The sequence below is a fragment of the Sphaeramia orbicularis genome, unplaced genomic scaffold (genome assembly GCF_902148855.1).
Source record: "Sphaeramia orbicularis unplaced genomic scaffold, fSphaOr1.1, whole genome shotgun sequence".
NCBI lineage: Eukaryota > Metazoa > Chordata > Actinopteri > Kurtiformes > Apogonidae > Sphaeramia > Sphaeramia orbicularis.
Genome location: NW_021941479.1, coordinates 20821 through 45185, shown reverse-complemented (window position 1 = coordinate 45185; position 24365 = coordinate 20821). Strand labels below are relative to the sequence as shown.

General features: G+C 41.7%; 1 protein-coding gene across 1 annotated transcript in view; it reads right to left on the bottom strand.

Moving 5' to 3' along the window:
* Positions 1-2420: 2420 nt before the first annotated feature.
* The window catches only part of LOC115415940 (protocadherin Fat 3-like), a 36209-nt gene continuing 14264 nt past the window's right edge, over positions 2421-24365 (bottom strand). The window contains 1 exon segment of the mRNA XM_030129622.1: positions 2421-2797. Within this exon segment, the coding sequence (XP_029985482.1) occupies positions 2421-2797 (377 nt within the window).

Below are 24365 nucleotides of genomic sequence, written 5' to 3'. Positions count from 1 at the left end.
TCCTTCTTCTGCTGGCCCCTTCCTTCTGTGTGTGGCCTCTTCCTTCTTCTGCGTGGCCCCTTCCTTCTGTTGTGTGGCCTTTCCTTCTTCTGCGTGGCCCCTTCCCTCTGTTGTGTGGCCCCTTCCTTCTGTTGTGTGGCCTCTTCCTTCTTTCTGCGTGGCCCCTTCCTTCTGTTGTGTGGCCTCTTCCTTCTTGCGTGGCCCCTTCCTTCTGTTGTGTGGCCCCTTCCTTCTTTTGTGGCCCCTTCCTTCTTCTGCATGGCCCCTTCCTTCTGTTGTGTGGCCTCTTCCTTCTTCTGCGTGGCCCCTTCCTTCTGTTGTGTGGCCTCTTCCTTCTTCTGCGTGGCCCCTTCCCTCTGTTGTGTGGCCCCTTCCTTCTGTTGTGTGGCCCCTTCCTTCTTTTGTGTGGCCTTCCTTCTTCTTCTTCGTGGTGGCCCCTTCCCTCTGTTGTGTGGCCCCTTCCTTCTGTTGTGTGGCCCCTTCCTTCTTTTGTGTGGCCCCTTCCTTCTTCGTGTGGCCCCTTCCTTCTTTGTGTGGCCCCTTCCTTCTTCTGCGTGGCCCCTTCCTTCTGTTGCGTGTCCCCTTCCACATGAAGTCAATCAAATGTGTGAGTTGTGCTTAAAAATGTGAAACCAGCAGAAACAAAAGGGCAGCGCTGATGAAATGTGGATGGTGAAAAACAATGACAACACAGATCTGAAAGTGTGTGTGTGTGTGTGTGTGTGTGTGTGTGTGTGTGTCTGTGTTGATTATCATATAGAGAGGTTCACTGAATCCTGTGTGATGAATGCAGGACTGAAGGCTTCTACTAGAACTACATCTGACACACAGTCTACGTGTGTGTGTGTGTGTGTGTGTGTGTGTGTCTTCATTAAATTCTTCTGTTTCCATAAACCTGAATCCTCATGTTGAACTGCACACACATTTCCAGGTTCATCTCATGTTCAACAGCAGAATAATGCATCATTATTTTCATCCAGTTCTGACCATTTGCACCCAGAATTCATCTGGTTTATTCAGGTTCATTCAGGCCCAAAAACTGGCAGGAAATACAGACTGCATTAACATTAAAGGTGGGGTCTGAGATATTTTCTGGAGCATTTTGTACTATATTCCTTAAAATCCCCTTTGCAGCCTAATTACAACTAATTAATTAAATGCTCTGACACAAAAAAAAAAAAAAAATCAGTCACCTGTGGAATGGACAGGACTGAAAAAACACCATCCAATCATTTTGAGCGCCCACTGGAAATTATTGAACAGTGATATGTCTATCAAACTCAACTGCCATTGGCCCCTCCCCCCTCTGTTCGTGCCCCTCTTTCAGCATGAATCGTGCGTTCCCAGATGGAAGCGCTTGTACAGGAAGTGAAGCCAGAACTGGATATATTAGTTCTATTGAGATGGAAAGTTCACTGTAAACTGTTTAGTCACAAACATAAACCAGTAGGAAATGGAACATTAGTCCCATAGGTCTGAACTGGGACAGTTCTGGAAGAGTTGGGGGTTTAGAGGAAACTGAAGGAGGTATCCATGGATACGCCAGCCAGAGAATCAGCTAGGGCCATAGTCAGGGTATGAGCCCCAGGAGGGGCCATACAGGACCAGAGCTGGGGACGGAGCCTCAGCCAGGGATGGAGACGGTTCAGCCGGGCTGGACCAGACCATTGACCAAGCCGGGTCCGGAGCAGAGCCTCAGCCGGTGAACTGTTGCAGTGCAGCGCTCGTGAATCCTCGGGAACAAGGAGTTCGCGTGGCACTACTCTGGAGGCGTGGCTTCAGAGGGACGTCTGAAGAAAGGGGTTTGGACTTTTGCATTGAGTATTTTCAAAATGTAGCTGCTGGAACCGTTTTTCTAAGATCTCAGACCCCACCTTTAATGCAGCTAATAATAATCATAACAAGTGTTCAGAGAACGCAAACCTCCACCAAGCACCCTGAACGGTGTGCATGTGTGGATCGACTATTTCTGTTTAAAAAATGTCCACAGAGTCCACATTCCACAGTGGATGTGGAGAATTTAGTTCCAGATTCAAGATAATGTTCTAAGCTACAGGTGGATCTAATTGGAGGCTTATCGGAGTCGTTTGGAATTTTGGATGAATTTTGGAAAATTGCTCATTGATGAAAGACAGAAAAATTGTAGATGTTGTGACCTTGCTGTGACCTTGAACTTTGGCCTACTTGGACCAAAATTTAATGGGTTGGTCCCAGGGCTTAGGCCTATCTGTGGGGAAGATTTGGGAAAGATAGGTGGAAGAGTTTTACACTGAAGATGAGAACAAACAAAAAAACAAACAAAAAAAAGGAAAGTGATCACAATACCTCCTGGTGGAGGTAATAATGAAGCTGAGCTTTGGTAGGTTTGAAACCTGACATTCCAAGCAGTCCCTGAAGTCCTGAAGAGGACACATTCACATTCAGAGGACACATTCAGAGGACACCACCGTCTGGTTCTTGGTACACTCACCGCTTCGAGGGTTGATGGTGAAGAAGTTCTGGGGGTTTCCGCTGATGATGCGGTAGTTGAGTCTGTCTCCGGCACCAGGGGCCGGTGTGGCGTCAGGGTCCTGGGCCTGGATCTGGATCACTGAAACGTCCCTAGGGGAGTTCTCCAGCACCGAGGGCCGGTAGAGCGGCTCGGAGGTCAGCGGGGCATTGTCGTTGACGTCCTCCACCTGGACGAACACCTCGATGACGGCAAACTGGGGAACCACGCCGTGGTCGCTGGCATAAACCGTCAGCCAATAGGAGTCCTTGGTCTCACGGTCCAACATGTCGGTGGTGTAGATCACCCCTGTGGAACCACAAAGAAGAACACCGAGTTCCATTTAGTTTGAATTACGTTAAAGGGAAAGGGGATGAGCAAAGCCCCACAAAGACCACCAGGAGTTATTTCCATCCACGACGTGAGGTGTGGAACAGCAACGAAAGAGGAAAACAGTCTGAGGATGTGACAGAACCGACACACTGGAATTGCAAAGAATCAACACACTGGAACCACAAAGAACCGACAACTGGAACCGCAAAGAACCGACACAATGGAACTGCACAGAACCGACACACTGGAACCACAAAGAACCGAAACACAGGAACCGCAAAGAACTGACACACTGGAACAGCAAAGAACCAAAATACTGGAACTGCAAAAAAAACAAAATACTGGACCTGCAAAGAACCGACACACTGGAACCGCAAAGAACCAACACACTAAAACTGCAAAGAACCGACACACTGGAACCGCAAAGAACCAAAATACTGGAACTGCAAAAAAAACGAAATACTGGACCTGCAAAGAACCGACACACTGGAACCGCAAAGAACCGACACACTGAAACCGCAAAGAACCGACAACTGTAACCGCACAGAACAAACCACCTGGAACTGCACAGAACCGACACACTGGAAACCACAAAGAACCAAAACACAGGAACCACAAAGAACTGACACACTGGAACGTAACGAACCGACAAACTGGAAACCGCAAAGAACTGACACACCAGAACTGCAAAGAACCGACACACCGGAACTGCACAGAACTGACACACTGGAACCGCAAAGAACTGACACACTGGAACCCCAAAGAGCAAAATACTGGAACTGCCAAAAAAAAAACCAAAATCTGGAACTGCAAAGAACTGACACACTGGAACCGCAAAAAAAAAAAAAAAAGACACACTGGAACTGCAAAGAACCGACACACTGGAACCGCAAAGAACCGACACACTTTGGGACTACCACAGTGTAGAAGAGCTGCTGTCCAAGCTCCATCTGTTCACACAGGGATCCAGATTATACTCCATCTTAGCTTGGATCCATACGACAGAACAACGGTATCCATGACAGAACAACGACCGGTTCAAGCATCGGATCAGGGTATTTTTTGCTGCATTCCACTACGTGGTACCGGCTCGACTCGACTCGACTCAGCGTTTTTGCGTTTCCATTCCAAAAAAGGACCCTGGAATCTGGTACCTGGTACTAGTTTTTTTGGTACCACCTCCGCTGAGGTTCCAGGACTGGGGACCAGATACTAAAGGTGACACTGTGTAAACACTGCAGACCACTGATTGGTCAGCGTGGTGTGTGTGCCCCGCCCTTTTCCAGTAAATCTGTCAGTAGGTGAATCCACATGATGACAGTCTGTAAAACTACACATACACAGAACCCCCACCCCCCACCCCCATGAAGCCCCTCCTGACTGTTAATAAAACATTTGGTTCCTTACACACACACAAACACACACACACACACACAATGAATCTAACCACATTCTGTTTCATAGCTGTTTGTGTGTGTGTGTGTGTGGGGGGGGGGGGGCATCAAGGCCAGATACAATCTGTTAAACATATGGGCCAATCCCATGATACTTTGCTGGTGGGATGGTTAGTGTAAACTCCAGTGACCTCTGACCTGTGTGTGTGTGTGTGTGTGTGTGTGTGTGTGTGTGTGTGAAAGGACAACAGATGGACAGAACAGCTGATGCATTTTATCAAAGAGAGTTCTGCTGTTTTTGAATGAACTAGTATATATACTGTGAATGTTGTATATATTGTATATGTTGCATTGTATATATTGTATATATTGTGTTGTGTATATTGTATATGTTGTGTTTATTTCATATGTTGTGTATATTGTATATGTTGTATTGTGTATATTGTATATGTTGTATTGTGTATATTGTATATGTTGTGTATATTGTATATGTTGTGTTGTGTGTATTGTGAGGAGGGGAAGGAGTGACAGTCTGCACTGACGTCCAATCAGATTCTCCACAGCACAAAAAAACAAAACAAAATTAAAGCCGCAAGCGGCATCTAAAGGCCCTCGCCAAGGGCACGTCCAGTGGAAGTATGCACATCATTGAGCAGGTGGCGCTCTAGCACCAAATTTCAGTGTCTTCTGATAAATGGGTGTCGGCCTGGGAGATTGACAACTGATTCAAATTTGAGGGAAATCATTGCTTGTATGTCCGAACTAAGGAAATTTTTGTATAAGTAATCTGTAGGGGGCGCTATGCAGCTAAAATTAAATTTCTTCAATTGAATGGGTGTAGGCCTGCAAGATGTACCACTGAGTCAAATTGAGCCAAATCGGTGTTCATATGTCCGAGGTGATGACATTTTCGTGAAGGTGAATTTGTAGGGGGTGCTAGTGAGCGAAATGGCAATTTCTTTTGATAAATGGGTGTAGGCCTGGGAGATTGACAACTGATTCAAATTTGAGCCAAACTGGTGTTCGTATGTCTGAAGTGAAGTAATTTTCGTAAAGGTAAAATTGTAGCGGGCGCTACAGCTCCAATTTCAAATTTTTCTGATAAATGGGTGTAGCCTGAGAGATAGATGTCTGAGGTCAAATTTGAGCCAAATTGGTGTTCGTATGTCCGAACTGAAGCAATTTTAATAATAAAAAAAAAAAAACTTGTAGGGGGTGCTGTAGTGTGAAATTTCAGTTTCTTTTGACAAGTAGGTGTAGGCCTGGGAGACAGATGTCTGAGTCAAATTTGAGCCAAATCGGTGTTCATATCTCCAAACTGATGTCATTTTTGTAAATGTACATTTGTAGGAGGCGCTCTAGAGCGAAACTTCAAATTCTTTTAATAAATGAGTGTAGGCCTGGGAGATGGACGTCTGAGGTAATTTGAGCCAAATCGGTGTTCGTATGTCTGAGCTGAAGCAATTTTTGTAATGGTAAATTCGCAAAGAAACTTTGCAAAGTTTGCGACGTTGTCACACAAAAATGGTGACACTAATCCAAAAAATTCGGGCTAACTTTTGATGCCCCACTTCTCTAGATACTGTACACCGATTTTGAGCTCATCTGGCCAACGGCCAAGGAGGAGATAGTTAAAATACGACGTCAGCGAAAGCGCTGACTCAGCATTTTGGAAATTTCAATCCAATATGGCCAACTTCCAGTTGGTTAAGGGGCGTGGCCACAATAATATTTTTTGTTTGTCTCCTCATGATGAATCTGTGTACCGATTTTCGTGGCTCTACGACAACTTTATTTTGGACGTGCTCCCATTGACGTAATGCATTTCCACTTTTCAAGGGGGCGCTGCAGCAACATTTCTTTACCGACATCTACGAAACCTATATGTAAATTCAATTTTGCACATTTCTGAATTTTGTGCAAAATTTGGGGAGTTTTCATAAATGTTTCAGGGGGTCAAAATTGAGCTCAAAGCGCAGGAGAAAGAAAAATAAAAAAAATAATAATAATTAAAGCTGCAAGCAGCATTGGGCGGGACCTCGCACCAGGCGATCCGCCTCCCCCGCGATCCACCACCCGTGACTGTCGACGCCTCAGCTCCACTCACACCTCTCCGTCCCCATACCAGTTCCCACCCTTTAGTGTCTGTCCTCCTTACATCTGTACAGAACACCAGCGACCCTCTGCTGAAACCACCATCACCTTTAAAATGAGACTTTTATTTTGGAAACCCAACTGTGTGTATGTGCATTTGTTTTTTAATGTGAGAGAAAGAATCAGTTTTGAAAATTAATTGAAATTGTATGAATAAGTGAGTATAAAAGTGATGATTTACCCACATTTTATAAAAAAATTTTTGGATTACCTGGGACCTGAACCAGGGTCCTTCGGCTCCATAGGCAGCTACATGAACCACTGCACTACAGAGAGACATGTGAAAATGTGCACCAGCAAGACTTTTATAGGGATTTTGCCATTTGGAAAAGTGAAACTAAACATAGTCTTCAAAAATCGCTATAATTCCCATAACCGTAGGTCGTATCTGAAAAATTCTTTCACTTTTGGATTCTGCAGACTTGTGGGATTCAATGAGGTCTAACTTTATGTCAAAACTCTGAAATGAATAAGCAGTAATTGCAGAAACGTAGAGTAACTTTCAAAGGCAGATTGCCAACTTCCTGTGGAGTTAGCTCATGAGTGTCAGTGTATGATTTGTCGGGCTCAATCAGACCAACATTTTGGCATTTGTTCATGTTTCGGTGACATTCCTACTGGCTGCTAGGGCAGATTTTGTGTGTTTTTTAGTACATAGGTGGCGCTACAGAGTCCATTTTGGCACCCAAGGGGTTAATTTTTGATATTGTATGAAAGTGTTCACCAGCCATGACATACATGGCAAATTTGGTGAGTTTTGGAGCATGTTAAGGGGGTCAAATGGCAGTCTAAAGTGGAAAAAAGTATGAAAATAAAAGAATTGTTATAAATCAACAACCGTACATCCTATCTCAAAAATTTTTGCATGTGAGCATGGTGCTGAGTCCCATGAACGTGTAGATATGTCACATGTCAGGAAAAACTGCAAAGTGAAAAATGAGTTCCAAACATCACAACTTTGCGGGCTTGTAAAAAAAAACTAAGACAGTTCCGGAAAAGTGAGAGATCACTTTTTTGAGGAGGTTTCACTCTATCTTTTGATGCTATTTAGAAGTCATATGACAAACGGTGTCATCGGAGTTAGTTTTAGAAATTTTATTTTGAAAGGCATATTGCGAACTTCCTGTTGGAGTTAGGTCATAAGTGTCAGTGGATGATTGTAGTGCTTCATCCAACAAGAATTTTGGCACTGGTTTCATGTCTGTACGACATTCCTAGTGGCCACTAGGGCTTTTCCCATTTTTTTCACATAGGTGGCGCTAGAGAGGCCATTTTGGCACCTATGGGGTTAATTTTTACATTTTATCAAATTTTTCGCCAGGCCTGACGTGTGCCAAATTTGGTGAGTTTTTGAGCATGTTAGGGGGGCAAATTCCAGTTTTAAAGCGTCACGGAAAAATAATAATAATAATTAAAGCTGCAAGCAGCATTGGGCGGGACCTCGCACCGGGCGCTCCGCCTCCCCCGCGATCCGCCTCCCGTGACCGTCCACACCTCAGCTCCCTCACACCTGTCCGTCCCCTACCAGTTCCCATCCTTTAGTGTCTGTCCTCCTTACATCTGTACAGAACACCAGTGACCCTCTGCTGAAACCACCATCACCTTTAAAATGAGACTTTTAATTTGGAAACCCTACTGTGTGTATGTGCATTTGCTTTGTATGTGAGAGAAAGAATCAGTTTGAAAAATGAATTTAAATTGTGTGAATAATTGAGCATTAAAGTGATGATTTGTCACATTTAAGGCTTTTATTTTGGAAAAACCCTATTGTGTGAGGATGTGTGTCTGTGAGAAAGAGTACTTTTGAATGAAGAAACATTGTACAAACAGTTGAGCGTTTGGTCATAAAAATGAAAAGAAGTTATGTAATAGACATTATGTATTATTTTTAATAGAGGTTTTATTTTAAAAAAAAATTTACTCTGTGTACTTTGTAATGTGTGCAAAATGTCCAATATCCACAATACAATGCAGAAAAAAACAGTTTTAAAATGAAAAAGAAAAAAAAAAAAAAAAAAATTCTTGGAATGCCTGGGACTTGAACCAGGGTCCTCTTGTTCCATAGGCAGCTACATGAACCACTGCACTACAGACAGACACATACAGCTGTGCACCAGGAAGATTTTTATAGGGAGTTTGCCATTGTGAAAAGTGAAAGTAAACATAGTCTTCAAAAAATCGCCATAATTCCATAACCGTAGGACGTATCTGAAAAATTCTTTCAGTTTTGGATTCTGCAGACTTTTGGGAATTTATTGAGGTATAAGTTTTTACTCAAAAGTCTGAAATGAATAAGCAGTAATTGCAGAAACGTAGAGTAACTTTCAAAGGCAGATTGCCAACTTCCTGTTGGAGTTAGCTCATGAGTGTCAGTGTATGATTTGTCGGGCTCAATCAGACCAACATTTTGGCATTTGTTTCATGTTTCTGTGACATTCCTACTGGCTGCTAGGGCAGATTTGTGTGTTTTCAGTACATAGGTGGCGCTACAGAGTCCATTTTGGCACCCAAGGGGTTAATTTTTGATATTGTATGAAAGTGTTCACCAGCCATGACATACATGGCAAATTTGGTGAGTTTTGGAGCATGTTAAGGGGGTCAAATGGCAGTCTAAAGTGGAAAAAGTATGAAAATAAAAGAATTGTTATAAATCAACAACCGTACATCCTATCTCAAAATTTTTTGCATGTGAGCATTGTGCTGAGTCCCATGAACATGTAGATATGTCACATGTCAGGAAAAACTGCAAAGTGAAAAATGAGTTCCAAACATCACAACTTTGCGGGCTTGTAAAAAAAAAACTAAGACAGTTCCGGAAAAAGTGAGAGATCACTTTTTTGAGGAGGTTTCACTCTATCTTTTGATGCTATTTAGAAGTCAATATGACAAACGGTGTCATCGGAGTTAGTTTTAGAAATTTTATTTTGAAAGGCATATTGCGAACTTCCTGTTGGAGTTAGGTCATAAGTGTCAGTGGATGATTTGTAGTGCTTCATCCAACAAGAATTTTAGCATTGGTTTCATGTCTGTACGACATTCCTAGTGGCCACTAGGGCTTTTCCCATTTTTTTCACATAGGTGGCGCTAGAGAGGCCATTTTGGCACCTATGGGGTTAATTTTTACATTTTATCAAATTTTTCGCCAGGCCTGACATGTGTGCCAAATTTGGTGAGTTTTTGAGCATGTTTAGGGGGGCAAATTCCAGTTTAAAGCGTCACGGAAAAATAATAATAATAATAATAATAATAATATAAAACGAACGAAAAAACAATAGGGCCTTGCTTGCAGGCAAGGCCTCTCACTGCGTGAGAGGGCCTTACCTTTCGGCTCGGTCCCTAATAATATAAAACGAACGAAAAACAATAGGGCCTTGCTTGCAGGCAAGGCCTCTCACTGTGTGAGAGGGCCTTACCTTTCGGCTCGGTCCCTAATAATATAAAAACGAACGAAAAACAATAGGGCCTTGCTTGCAGGCAAGGCCTCTCACTGTGTGAGAGGGCCTTACCTTTCGGCTCGGTCCCTAATAATAATAATAATATAAAAACAAACGAAAAACAATAGGGCCTTGCTTGCAGGCAAGGCCTCTCACTGTGTGAGAGGGCCTTACCTTTCGGCTCGGTCCCTAATAATAATAATATAAAACGAACGAAAAACAATAGGGCCTTGCTTGCAGGCAAGGCCTCTCACTGTGTGAGAGGGCCTTACCTTTCAGCTCGGTCCCTAATTAAAGCTGCAAGCAGCATTGGGCGGGACCTCGCACCGGGCGATCCGCCTCCCCCGCGATCCGCCACCCGTGACTGTCGACGCCTCAGCTCCACTCACACCTGTCCGTCCCCATACCAGTTCCCATCCTTTAGTGTCCGTCCTCCTTACATCTGTACAGAACACCAGTGACCCTCTGCTGAAACCACCATCACCTTTAAAATGAGACTTTTATTTTGGAAACCCTACTGTGTGTATGTGCATTTGTTTTTAATGTGAGAGAAAGAATCCGTTTGAAAAATTAATTGAAATTGTATGAATAAGTGAGTATAAAACTGATGATTTACCACATTTAAGGCTTTTATTTTGGAAAAACCCTATTGTGTGAGGATGTGTGTCTGTGAGAAAGAGTACTTTTGAATGAAGAAACATTGTACAACAGTTGAGTGTTTGGTCATAAAAATGAAAAGAAGTTATGTAACAGACATTTTGTATTATTCTTAATTTTGGTTTTATTTTGAAAAAATGTACTCCGTGTACTTTTGAATGTGTGCAAAATTTCCAATATCCACAATACAATGCAGTAAAACCTGTTTTAAAATAAAATTAAAAAAAAGAAATTTTTTGGATTACCTGGGACTTGAACCAGGGTCCTTCGGCTCCATAGGCAGCTACATGAACCACTGAACTACAGAGAGTCACGTGAAAATATGCACCAGCAAGACTTTTATAGGGATTTTGCCATTTGGAAAAGTGAAACTAAACATAGTCTTCAAAAAATCGCTATAATTCCATAACCGTAGGTCGTATCTGAAAAATTCTTTCACTTTTGGATTCTGCAGACTTGTGGGAATTCAATGAGGTCTAACTTTTATGTCAAAAGTCTGAAATGAATAAGCAGTAATTGCAGAAACGTAGAGTAACTTTCAAAGGCAGATTGCCAACTTCCTGTTGGAGTTAGCTCATGAGTGTCAGTGTATGATTTGTCGGGCTCAATCAGACCAACATTTTGGCATTTGTTTCATGTTTCTGTGACATTCCTACTGGCTGCTAGGGCAGATTTTGTGTGTTTTTTAGTACATAGGTGGCGCTACAGAGTCCATTTTGGCACCCAAGGGGTTAATTTTTGATATTGTATGAAAGTGTTCACCAGCCATGACATACATGGCAAATTTGGTGAGTTTTGGAGCATGTTAAGGGGGTCAAATGGCAGTCTAAAGTGGAAAAAGTATGAAAATAAAAGAATTGTTATAAATCAACAACCGTACATCCTATCTCAAAAATTTTTTGCATGTGAGCATTGTGCTGAGTCCCATGAACGTGTAGATATGTCACATGTCAGGAAAAACTGCAAAGTGAAAAATGAGTTCCAAACATCACAACTTTGCGGGCTTGTAAAAAAAAAACTAAGACAGTTCCGGAAAAAGTGAGAGATCACTTTTTTGAGGAGGTTTCACTCTATCTTTTGATGCTATTTAGAAGTCAATATGACAAACGGTGTCATCGGAGTTAGTTTTAGAAATTTTATTTTGAAAGGCATATTGCGAACTTCCTGTTGGAGTTAGGTCATAAGTGTCAGTGGATGATTTGTAGTGCTTCATCCAACAAGAATTTTGGCACTGGTTTCATGTCTGTACGACATCCTAGTGGCCACTAGGGCTTTTCCCATTTTTTTCACATAGGTGGCGCTATAGAGGCCATTTTGGCACCTATGGGGTTAATTTTTACATTTTTATCAAATTTTTCGCCAGGCCTGACATGTGTGCCAAATTTGGTGAGTTTTTGAGCATGTTTAGGGGGGGCAAATTCCAGTTTAAAGCGTCACGGAAAAATAATAATAATTAAAGCTGCAAGCAGCATTGGGCGGGACCTCGCACCGGGCGTTCCGCCTCCCCCGCGATCCGCCACCCGTGACTGTCGACGCCTCAGCTCCACTCACACCTCTCCGTCCCCATACCAGTTCCCACCCTTTAGTGTCTGTCCTCCTTACATCTGTACAGAACACCAGTGACCCTCTGCTGAAACCACCATCACCTTTAAAATGAGACTTTTATTTTGGAAACCCTACTGTGTGTATGTGCATTTGTTTTTAATGTGAGAGAAAGAATCAGTTTGAAAAATTAATTGAAATTGTATGAATAAGTGAGTATAAAAGTGATGATTTACCACATTTAAGGCTTTTATTTTGGAAAAACCCTATTGTGTGAGGATGTGTGTCTGTGAGAAAGAGTACTTTTGAATGAAGAAACATTGTACAAACAGTTGAGTGTTTGGTCATAAAAATGAAAAGAAGTTATGTAATAGACATTTTGTATTATTCTTAATTTTGGTTTTATTTTGAAAAAATGTACTCCGTGTACTTTTGAATGTGTGCAAAATTTCCAATATCCACAATACAATGCAGTAAAACCTGTTTTAAAATAAAATTTAAAAAAAAAATTTTTTTGGATAACCTGGGACTTGAACCAGGGTCCTTCAGCTCCATAGGCAGCTACATGAACCACTGCACTACAGAGAGACATGTGAAAATGTGCACCAGCAAGACTTTTATAGGGATTTTGCCATTTGGAAAAGTGAAACTATACATAGTCTTCAAAAAAATCGCTATAATTCCATAACCGTAGGTCGTATGTGAAAAATTCTTTCACTTTTGGATTCTGCAGACTCGTGGGAATTCAATGAGGTATAAATTTTATGTCAAAACTCTGAAATGAATAAGCAGTAATTGCAGAAACGTAGAGTAACTTTCAAAGGCAGATTGCCAACTTCCTGTTGGAGTTAGCTCATGAGTGTCAGTGTATGATTTGTCGGGCTCAATCAGACCAACATTTTGGCATTTGTTTCATGTTTCTGTGACATTCCTACTGGCTGCTAGGGCAGATTTTGTGTGTTTTTTAGTACATAGGTGGCGCTACAAAGTCCATTTTGGCACCCAAGGGGTTAATTTTTGATATTGTATGAAAGTGTTCACCAGCCATGACATACATGGCAAATTTGGTGAGTTTTGGAGCATGTTAAGGGGGTCAAATGGCAGTCTAAATTGGAAAAAGTATGAAAATAAAAGAATTGTTATAAATCAACAACCATACATCCTATCTCAAAAATTTTTGCATGTGAGCATTGTGCTGAGTCCCACAAACGTGTAGATATGTCACATGTAAGGAAAAACTGCAAAGTGAAAAATGAGTTCCAAACATCACAACTTTGCGGGCTTGTAAAAAAAAAACTAAGACAGTTCCGGAAAAAGTGAGAGATCACTTTTTTGAGGAGGTTTCACTCTATCTTTTGATGCTATTTAGAAGTCAATATGACAAACGGTGTCATCGGAGTTAGTTTTAGAAATTTTATTTTGAAAGGCATATTGTGAACTTCCTGTTGGAGTTAGGTCATAAGTGTCAGTGGATGATTTGTAGTGCTTCATCCAACAAGAATTTTGGCACTGGTTTCATGTCTGTACGACATTCGTAGTGGCCACTAGGGCTTTTCCCATTTTTTTCACATAGGTGGCGCTAGAGAGGCCATTTTGGCACCTATGGGGTTAATTTTTACATTTTATCAAATTTTTCGCCAGGCCTGACATGTGTGCCAAATTTGGTGAGTTTTTGAGCATGTTTAGGGGGGCAAATTCCAGTTTAAAGCGTCACGGAAAAATAATAATAATAATAATAATAATAATAATAATAATAATATAAAAACGAACGAAAAACAATAGGGCCTTGCTTGCAGGCAAGGCCTCTCACTGTGTGAGAGGGCCTTACCTTTCGGCTCGGTCCCTAATTAAAGCTGCAAGCAGCATTGGGCGGGACCTCGCACCGGGCGATCCGCCTCCCCCGCGATCCGCCACCCGTGACTGTCGACGCCTCAGCTCCACTCACACCTGTCCGTCCCCATACCAGTTCCCATCCTTTAGTGTCCGTCCTCCTTACATCTGTACAGAACACCAGCGACCCTCTGCTGAAACCACCATCACCTTTAAAATGAGACTTTTATTTTGGAAACCCTACTGTGTGTATGTGCATTTGTTTTTAATGTGAGAGAAAGAATCAGTTTGAAAAATTAATTGAAATTGTATGAATAAGTGAGTATAAAAGTGATGATTTACCACATTTAAGGCTTTTATTTTGGAAAAACCCTATTGTGTGAGGATGTGTGTCTGTGAGAAAGAGTACTTTTGAATGAAGAAACATTGTACAAACAGTTGAGTGTTTGGTCATAAAATGAAAAGAAGTTATGTAATAGACATTTTGTATTATTCTTAATTTTGGTTTTATTTTGAAAAAATGTACTCCGTGTACTTTTGAATGTGTGCAAAATTTCCAATATCCACAATACAATGCAGTAAAACCTGTTTTAAAATAAAATAAAAAAAAAAAAAAAATTTTGGATTACCTGGGACTTGAACCAGGGTCCTTCGGCTCCATAGGCAGCTACATGAACCACTGCACTACAGAGAAACATGTGAAAATGTGCACCAGCAAGACTTTTATAGGGATTTTGCCATTTGGAAAAGTTAATTTGGCCATTTGGCCATTTGGGTCAAATGGCAGTCTAAAGTGGAAAAAGTATGAAAATAAAAGAATTGTTATAAATCAACAACCGTACATCCTATCTCAAAAATTTTTGCATGTGAGCATTGTGCTGAGTCCCATGAACGACCATCACCTTTAAATGAGACTTTTATTTTGGAAACCCTACTGTGTGTATGTGCATTTGTTTAGTATGTGAGGGAAAAAATCAGTTAGAAAAATGAATTGAAGTTGTATGAATAAGTGAGTATAAAAGTGATGATTTCTCACAGTTAAGGCTTTTATTTTGGAAAAACCCTATTGTGTGAGCATGTGTGTCTGTGAGAAAGAGTACTTTTGAATGAAGAAACATTGTACAAACAGTTGAGCGTTTGGTCATAAAAATGAAAAGAAGTTATGTAAAAGACAGTATGTATTATTTTTAATAAGGGTTTTATTTTGAAAAAAATGTACTGTGTTTACTTTGTAATGTGTGCAAAATGTCCAATATCCCACAACAAAATACAGCAAAACATGTTTTAAAATGTGATGAAGGGAAGAAAAAAAAAAAAAAAAAAAGCTATTTCCCTTCTTGGGGTTTGAACCCAGGACTCCTGCATAACAGAACACTGCTCTAACCACTGATCTATTATCAGACACCCACCAGATGGCAGCAGTGTCCTTTATATGGGGATATTGTCATTGTGAAAAGTGAAACTACACATACTCTTCCAAAAATCGCCATTATTCCATAACCGTAGGTCGTATCTGAAAAATTCTTTCACTTTTGGATTCTGCAGACTTGTGGGAATTTAATGAGATAAAACTTTTGTGTCAAAAGTCTAAAATGAATAAGCAGTAATTGCAGAAACGTAGAGTAACTTTCAAAGGCAGATTGCCAACTTCCTGTTGGAGTTAGCTCATAAGTGTCAGTGTATGATTTGTCGGCTCAATCAGACCAACATTTTGGCATTTGTTTCATGTTTCTGTGACATTCCCTACTGGCCGCTAGGGAAGATTTGTGTGTTTTTTAGTACATAGGTGGCGCTACAGAGTCCATTTGGCACCCAAGGGTTAATTTTGATATGGTATGAAAGTGTTCAGCAGCCATGACATACATGGCAAATTTGGTGAGTTTTGGAGCATGTTAAGGGGGTCAAATGGCAGTCTAAAGTGGAAAAAAGAATGAAAGAAAAAAAAATTGTTATAAATCAATAACTGTACATGCTATCTTAAAAATTTTTGCATGTGAGTATTGTGGTGAGTACCGTGAACGCGTAGATATGTCACATGTGGGGAAAAACTCCAAAGTGAAAAATGAGTTTCAAACATCGCAACTTTGCAGCCCTGTAAAAGAAAAACTAAGACAGGTCTGGAAAAAGTGTGAGATCAGTTTTTTGATGAGGGTTCACTCTATCTTTTGGGGCTATTTAGAAGTCAATACGACAAATGGTGTCATCGGAGTTAGTTTTAGAAATTTTATTTTGAAAGGCATATTGCGAACTTCCTGTTGGAGTTAGGTCATAAGTGTCAGTGCATGATTTGTAGCGCTTTATCCAACAAAAATTTTGGCACTGGTTTCATGTCTGTACAACATTCCTACTGGCCAATAGGGCAGTTGCCATTTTTTTCACATAAGTGGCGCTAGAGAGGCCATTTTGGCACCTATGGGGTTAATTTTTTCATTTTATCAAATTTTTCGCCAGGCCTGACATGTGTGCCAAATTTGGTGAGTTTTCGTGCATGTTCAGGGGGTCAAAATCCAGGTCAAAGTGGTGTGTGAATAATAATAATATAAAAACGAACAAATAACAATAGGGCCTTGCTTGCAGGCAAGGCCTCTCACTGTGTGAGAGGGCCTTACCTTTCGGCTCGGTCCCTAATAATAATCTGAGCAAGAACAATATAGCCGTTTCTATGGCAACCACGTATTTGCCCTTTTTTGAAAGTTCTCGAGGTCCCCCACATGTGTGTGGGGTCAGATGTCACGTGTCGTGCACTTAAACCCACGTGACTGACCCCGAGTGGGCGTGTCCATTGACTCCCCTTCATTCTGAGCAGGTGTTAAATATGCGATTTGTGCACATGTCATATACATCGTCGGAAAGGTCTCAGTGCCGTGAATGTGAAAATGTGTGAGAGTGGCGACAGTGGCGAAAGGTGACCGCGTCACTGGCGATTTTGTCCCCATGCGCCCACTGCAGACTCAATAGGCCCTGCGCCGGCTTTACTCGGCTCGGGCCTAATAATCTGAGCAAGAACAATATAGCTGTTTCCATGGTAACCACGTATTTGGCCTTATTTGAAAGCTCTCGAGGTCCCCCACATGTCTGTGGGGTCAGAGGTCATGTGTCGTGCACTTACACCCGTGTGACTGACCCCGACTTGGCGTGTCCCATTGACTCCCATTCATTCTGAGCAGGTGTAAATATGTGACTTGTGCACATGTCATATACATCTTCGGAAAGGTCTCAGTGCCGTGAATGTGAATGTGTGTGAGAGTGGCGATAGTGGCGAAAGGCGACCGCGTCACTAGCAATTTTGTCCCCATGCGCCCACTGCAGACTCAGTAGGCCCTGCGCCGGCTTTACTCGGCTCGGGCCTAACAAGAGCTGCTGCAGCGAAACACATGAGAAATAGAGGAGCACATCAGATCCACATCAGATCCATATAATCAGTCTGCGGTAGTAGGCCACGCCCCCTGCACATGCAGTGAGTCACTGGTAACAACACTGAATTAAAGCCGCAAGTGGCATTGAAAGGCCCTCTCCACAGGCACGTCCAGTAAAAGTATGTCCATCGTTCAGCAGGTGGCACTCTACCACCAAATTTTAACGTCTTCTGATGAAGTAAATCTGTAGGGGGCTCTATGGAGCCAATATTTAATTTCTTCCATTGAATGGGTGTAGACCTGCGAGATGTACCACTGAGTCAAATTTGAGCCAAATTGGTGTTCGTATCTCCGAACTGATGCAATTTTTGTGAAGGAAAATTTGTAGGGGGCGCTATTGAGCGAAATGATAATTTCTTTTGATAAATGGGTGTAGGCCTGGGAGATTGACGACTGATTCAAATTTTAGCCAAATCGGTGTTCGTATGTCCAAACTGAAGCAATTATCGCAAAGGTAAAGTTGTAGGGGTGCTATAGCACCAAATTTCACATTTTTCTGATAAATGGCTGTAGGTCTGGGAGATAGATGTCTAAGTCAAATTTGAGCCAAATCGGTGTTCCTATGTCCGAACTGAAGCAATTTTAATTAAAAAATTAATAAAAACTTGTAGAGGGCGCTGTAGTGCGAAATTTCAATTTCTTTTGACAGATAGGTGTAGGCCTGGGAGACAGATGTCTGAGTCAAATTTGAGCCAAATTGGTGTTTGTATCTCTGAACTGATGTCATTTTTGTAAATGTACATTTGTAGGGGGCGCTATAGTGCAAAATTTCAATTTCTTTTAATATATGGCTGTAGGCCTGGGAGATGGACGTCTGATTCAAATTTGAGCCAAATCAGTGTTTGTATGTCTGAGCTGAAGCAATTTTTGTAATGGTAAATTTCCGAAGAAACTTTGCAAAGTTTGCGACATCGTCACACAAAAACAGTGAGACCGATCCCAAAAATTCAGCTAACTTTTGATGCCCCACTTCTCTAGATACTGTACACTGATTTTCAGCTCATTTGGCCACACGGCCAAGGAGGAGATAGTTAAAATATGACGTCAGCGAAAACGCTGACATAGCATTTTGGAAATTTCCATCCAATAAGGCCGACAGGAGAAAGAAAAATAAGAAAAAAAAAAAAAAAATTAAAAGCCGCAAGCGGCATCTAAAGGCCCTCACCACTGGCACGTCCAGTAGAAGTATGTCCATCGTTCAGCAGGTGGCGCTCTAGCACCAAATTTCAATGTCTTCTGATGAATGGGTGTAGGCCTGGGAGATTGACAACTGATTCAAATTTGTGGCAAATCTTTGTTTGTATGTCCAAACTAAAGAAAATTTTGTATAAGTAAATCTGTAGGGGGTGCTATGCAGCTAAAATTAAATTTCTTCCATTGAATGGGTGTAGGCCTGCGAGATGTACCACTGAGTCAAATTTGAGCCAAATCGGTGTTTGTATGTCCGAACTGAAGCAATTGTAATAAAAAAATAAAAAAAAAAAACTTGTAGGGGGCGCTGTAGTGCGAAATTTCACTTTCATTTGACAAGTAGGTGTAGGCCTGGGAGACACATGTCTGAGTCAAATTTGAGCCAAATCGGTGTTCGTATGTCTGAACTGATGTCATTTTTGTAAATGTACATTTGTAGGGGGCGCTATTATGTGAAATTTCAATTTCTTTTAATAAATGGGTGTAGGCCTGGGAGATAGACGTCTGAGTCAAATTTAAGAATAATCGGTGTTTGAATGTCTGAGCTGAAGCAATTTTTTTGATGGTAAATTTTCGAAAAAACTTCACAAAGTTTGCAACCTCGTCGCACAAAAACGGTAACACCGATTTAAAAAATTCAGCTACCTTTTGATGCCCCACTTCTCTAGATACTGTACACCAATTTTGAGCTCATTTGGCCAAATGCCCAAGGAGGAGATAGTTAAAATATGATGTCAGCGAAAACGCTGACTCCGCATTTTGGAAATTTCAATCCAATATGGCCGACTAAGGGTTGGTTTAGGGGCGTGGCCATAATAATATTTTTTGTTTGTCTCCTCATGATGAATCTGTCTACCAATTTTTGTGGCTCTACGACAAACTTTATGTTGGACGTGCTTCCATTGGCGTAATGTATTTCCACTTTTCAAGGGGGTGCTGCAGGAACATTTCTTTACCGACATCTACAAAACCTATATGTAAATTAAATTTCTCGCACTTCTGAATTTTGGGCAAAATTTGGTGAGTTTTCGTAAATGTTCAGGGGGTCAAAATTGAGCTCAAAGCGCAGGAGAAGGAAAAATAAGACAAAATTAAAGCCGCAAGCGGCATCTACAGGCCCTCGCCATGGGCACGTCCAGTAGAAGTATGCGAAATTTCAATTTCTTTTAATAAATGGCTATAGGCCTGGGAGATGGACGTCTGAGTCAAATTTGAGCCAAATCGGTGGTTGTATGTCTGAGCTGAAGCAATTTTTGTAATGGTAAATTCCCGAAGAAACTTTGCAAAGTTTGCGATGTTGTCACAAAAAAACGGTGACACTGATCCAAAGAATTCGGCTAACTTTTGATGCCCCACTTCTCTAGATACTGTACACCGATTTTGAGCTCATTTGGCCAAACAGCCAAGGAGGAGATAGTTAAAATATGACGTCAGTGAAAACGCTGACTCAGCATTTTGGAAATTTCAATCCAATATGGCCGACTTCCGGTTGGTTTAGGGGCGTGGCCACAGGAATATTTTTTGTTTGTCTCCTCATGATGAATATGTGTACCAATTTTCGTGGGTCTATGACAAACTTTACGTTGGACGTGTTCCCATTGACGTAATGTATTTCCACATTTCAAGGGGGCGCTGCCACAACATTTCTTTACCGGCATCTGTGAAACCTATATGTAAATTCAATTTTGCACATTTCTGAATTTTGGGCAAATTTCGGTGAGTTTTCGTAAATGTTTAGGGGGTCAAATTTGAGCTCAAAGCGCAGGAGAAAGAAAAATAAACATTGAATTAAAGCCGCAAGCGGCATCTAAAGACCCTCGCCAAGGGCACGTCCAGTAGAAGTATGTTCATCGTTCAGCTGGTGGCGCTCTAGCCCCAAATTTTGTGTCTTCTGATGAATGAGTGTAGGCCTGGGAGATTGACAATTGACTCAAATTTGAGAAAAATCAGTGTTCGTACGTCCCAACTGAACAAGTTCTTGTATAAATAAATCTGTAGGGGGCGCTATGGAGCTAAAATTCAATTTGTTCCATTGAATGGGTGTAGGCCTGTGAGATGTACCACTGAGTCAAATTTGAGCCAAATCGGTGTTCGTATCTCCGAACTGATGCAATTTTCGTGAAGGTAAATTTGTAGGGGGCGCTATTGCGTGAAATGGAATTTTCTTTTGATAAATGGGTGTAGGCTTGGGAGATTGACAACTGATTCAAATTTGAGTGAAATCGGTGTTCGTACGTCCGAATTGATGCAATTTTCGTGAAGGTAAATTTGTAAGGGGCGCTATTGAGCGAAATGGCAATTTCTTTTGATAAATGGGTGTAGGCCTGGGAGATACACGTCTGAGTCAAATTTGAGCCAAATTGGTGTTCGTATGTCCGAACTGAAGCAATTTTAATAAACAAATTTAAAAAAAAAACTTGTAGGGGGCGCTGTAGTGCAAAATTTCACTTTCTTTTGACAAGTAGGTGTAGGCCTGGGAGACACATGTCTGAGTCAAATTTGAGCCAAATCGGTGTTCATATGTCCGAACTGATGTCATTTTTGTAAATGTACATTTGTAGGGGGTGCTATAGTGCAAATTTCAATTTCTTTTAATAAATGGGTGTAGGCCTGGGAGATAGATGTCTGAGTCAAATTTGAGCCAAATTGGTGTTCGTATGTCCGAACTGAAGCAATTTTCGTAATGGTAAATTCCCGAAGAAAATTTGCAAAGTTTGCGATGTCGTCACACAAAAACGGTGACACCAATCCCAAGAATTTGGCTAATTTTTGATGCCCCACTTCTCTAGATACTGTACACCGATTTTGAGCTCATTTGGCCAAATGCCCAAGGAGGAGATAGTTAAAATACGACGTCAGCGAAAACGCTGACTCAGCATTTTGGAAATTTCAATCCAATATGGTTGACTAAGGGTTGGTTTAGGGGCGTGGCCATAATAATATTTTTTGTTTGTCTCCTCATGATGAATCTGTGCACTGATTTTCGTGGCTCTACGACAAACTTTACGTTGGACATGCTCCCATTGGCGTAATGTATTTCCACTTTTCAAGGGGGCGCTGCAGCAAAATTTCTTTACCGACATCTACGAAACCTATATGTAAATTCAATTTCTCGCACTTCTGAATTTTGGGCAAAATTTGGTGAGTTTTCGTAAATGTTCAGGGGGTCAAATTTGAGCTCAAAGAGCAGGAGAAGAAAAAAAAAAATCTGAGCAAGAACAATATAGCCGTTTCCGTGGCAACCACATATTTGGCCTTATTTGAAAGCTCTTGAGCTCCCCCACATGTCTGTGGGGTCAGAGGTCATGTGTCATGCACTTACACACACGTGACTGACCCCGACTGGGCGTGTCCCATTGACTCCCATTCATTCTGAGCAGGTGTAAATATGCGATTTGTGCACATGTCATGTACATGTTCTTAAAGGTCTCAGTGCCGTGAATGTGAATATGTGTGAGAGTGGCGACAGTGGAGAAAGGCGACTGCGTCACTGGTGATTTCGTCCCCATTCGCCCACTGCAGACTCAATAGGCCCTGCGCCGGCTTTACTCGGCTCCGGCCTAAAAATGAGAACGAACCAGAGAAAATCCCCGTAAATGCAGACTTGGTGCCAAAAACCAAAACAGCATCAGTTCTGTGGAATTATTTCAGATCCACAAGGATGAAACTGAAACGTGGATAAGGCTAATGACGTTCATTTTGTCTTCTGTTTCAGTAAATATACTATTTTCTTTGTTCAGATCAGGTCTAGGTTTTCAGATGTTTCCTGCTTGACAGTTTCCACTGTGACTCCACTCGGCTCTGGTTGGCTCAACGGGCTCTGATTGGTCCATCGAGCCGACCAGCTGATAAATGACACGTTAGCAGCACGTCGGATGACGCTTCTGAGGAAGACTGGAGTCACAGTGGAAACTGTCAAGCAGGTAACATCTGAAAACTGGACCTGATCTGAACAAAGAAAATAGTATATTTACTGAAACAGAAGACAAAGTGAACGTCATTAGCCTTAACCAAGAAAGTTCTGGACATGACAGTGGTAAGGCCCTCCACCGACTGGAAAAGTTGGAAAAAGAGCAAGCCTGCCCGAAAAACCACCTAAGATTCAACATGTGATGCAGAGATGAGGACATAACACCGGCAAGCCTTAACATAAAAAGCCCTATCCCAACCAAGAACGCAGAAAACATCATTAAAAAAGCCAGGAAAGTCCTCATCAGAGAACGGACAAGGACAACGTTAAGCATGATCAACGAAATCAGCGCACAAATAAAAGACGAAATGGACAATTTCAAGCACCACCACACACTGGAGAAGAACATGGAGGAAGAAATAAATGCATCGCTGAAACGCACATATGAACAAGAATTTGGCATCACAAAGCAACATCAGATCAAAAAACTCAACAAACTAATAGAAAGAAGAAATTAAAACAGACAAGCACACTTCAAAACCAATAAAAAATGGTTGCCGAATCTAACAAAATGCACCCTCACAGAACCAGAAAAAAAGTGTCAACCAAAGGACTAAATTTTGCCATTACACCCAAAAAAATACCACATGATGAATATATACTCGCCACAGAATTAGCATGCCATAAAATCCAAGACCAGGGACAGAAAGCAGAAGTCCAGAACGCGGTAGCAGGGATCCTCAAATCGAACAACAGATGGAAAACATGTTAGGAGACAGAGACACATATGAAATACTGAAAAAGACCCCACAGAGGAAAAGGACACTAAAAACACTACTAGAAAACAATAAAATAACACGAGACACATACGACCACCTCATACCCACAGCTAATATCACCCCCCGAATATATGGAACCCCAAAATACACAAAAAGAACACCCCTCTATGGCCAATAATAGCATCGGTTCGGTCACCTACAACCTTTCCAAAGCCATAGTGGAAATCCTCAAACCCTTCCTCGGCACAACACAACACCACTGCAAGAATTCAAAACTAGCCCCAGAACTCAACAACATGACAGTAGAAAAAGACGAAATCCTCATTTCACACGACATAATATCTCTTTTCACCAAAACCCCTGTGGACATCACATTGCACATAGTACAAGATCGCTTAAAACAAGACCGGACCCTCAAGAAACGCACAAACCTGACAGTCCACGACATCTCCACACTTCTAAATTTCGTTGCCAAATCCACCTACTTTCAGTTCAGAAACAAAATATACAGACAGACAGAAGGATTCGCCATGGGAGACCCACTATCCGCAATAATGAGCAGTTTTTTCATGGAGGACCTGGAAACTGAAGCCATCCACACAGCACCCACCCACTGCAAACCATTACTTTGGAAAAGATACGTAGACGACATCCAGGAAAAATAAAAACCGGACACACACAAGAACTTACAGACCTCTTAAACAGCACTGACCAAACTGGAAACATACAACTCACCCACGAAGAAGAAACAAACTGGACCATATCATTCCTGGACATGAACATCCACCACAGAGAAGACAGCAGTATTAAAATCACAGTCTACAGAAAACCCACACACACCGACCAGTACCTCCTCTGGACATCACAACACCAGTACCTCCTCTGGACATCACAACACCAGTACCTCCTCTGGACATCAGAACACCAGTACCTCCTCTGGACATCAGAACACCAGTTCCTCCTCTGAACATCAGAACACCCCACAGCACACGAACTCTCAGTCGTCAGAACACTATATGAATGGGCCACCGTCATAACCGACGAACACGACAGACAGGAGGAGGAAAAACATATTCAACACGCTCTTACACTGTGACAGTACCCCAAATGGGCCATCAACAAAGGCAGACAATAAGTCAAAAACAAAGAAAAGAAGAGCAAAGACAAAAAAACAAAACACACAAAAAAGACCAACGATAAACCCAAAGATTTCATAACCATACCATACATCCAGGGG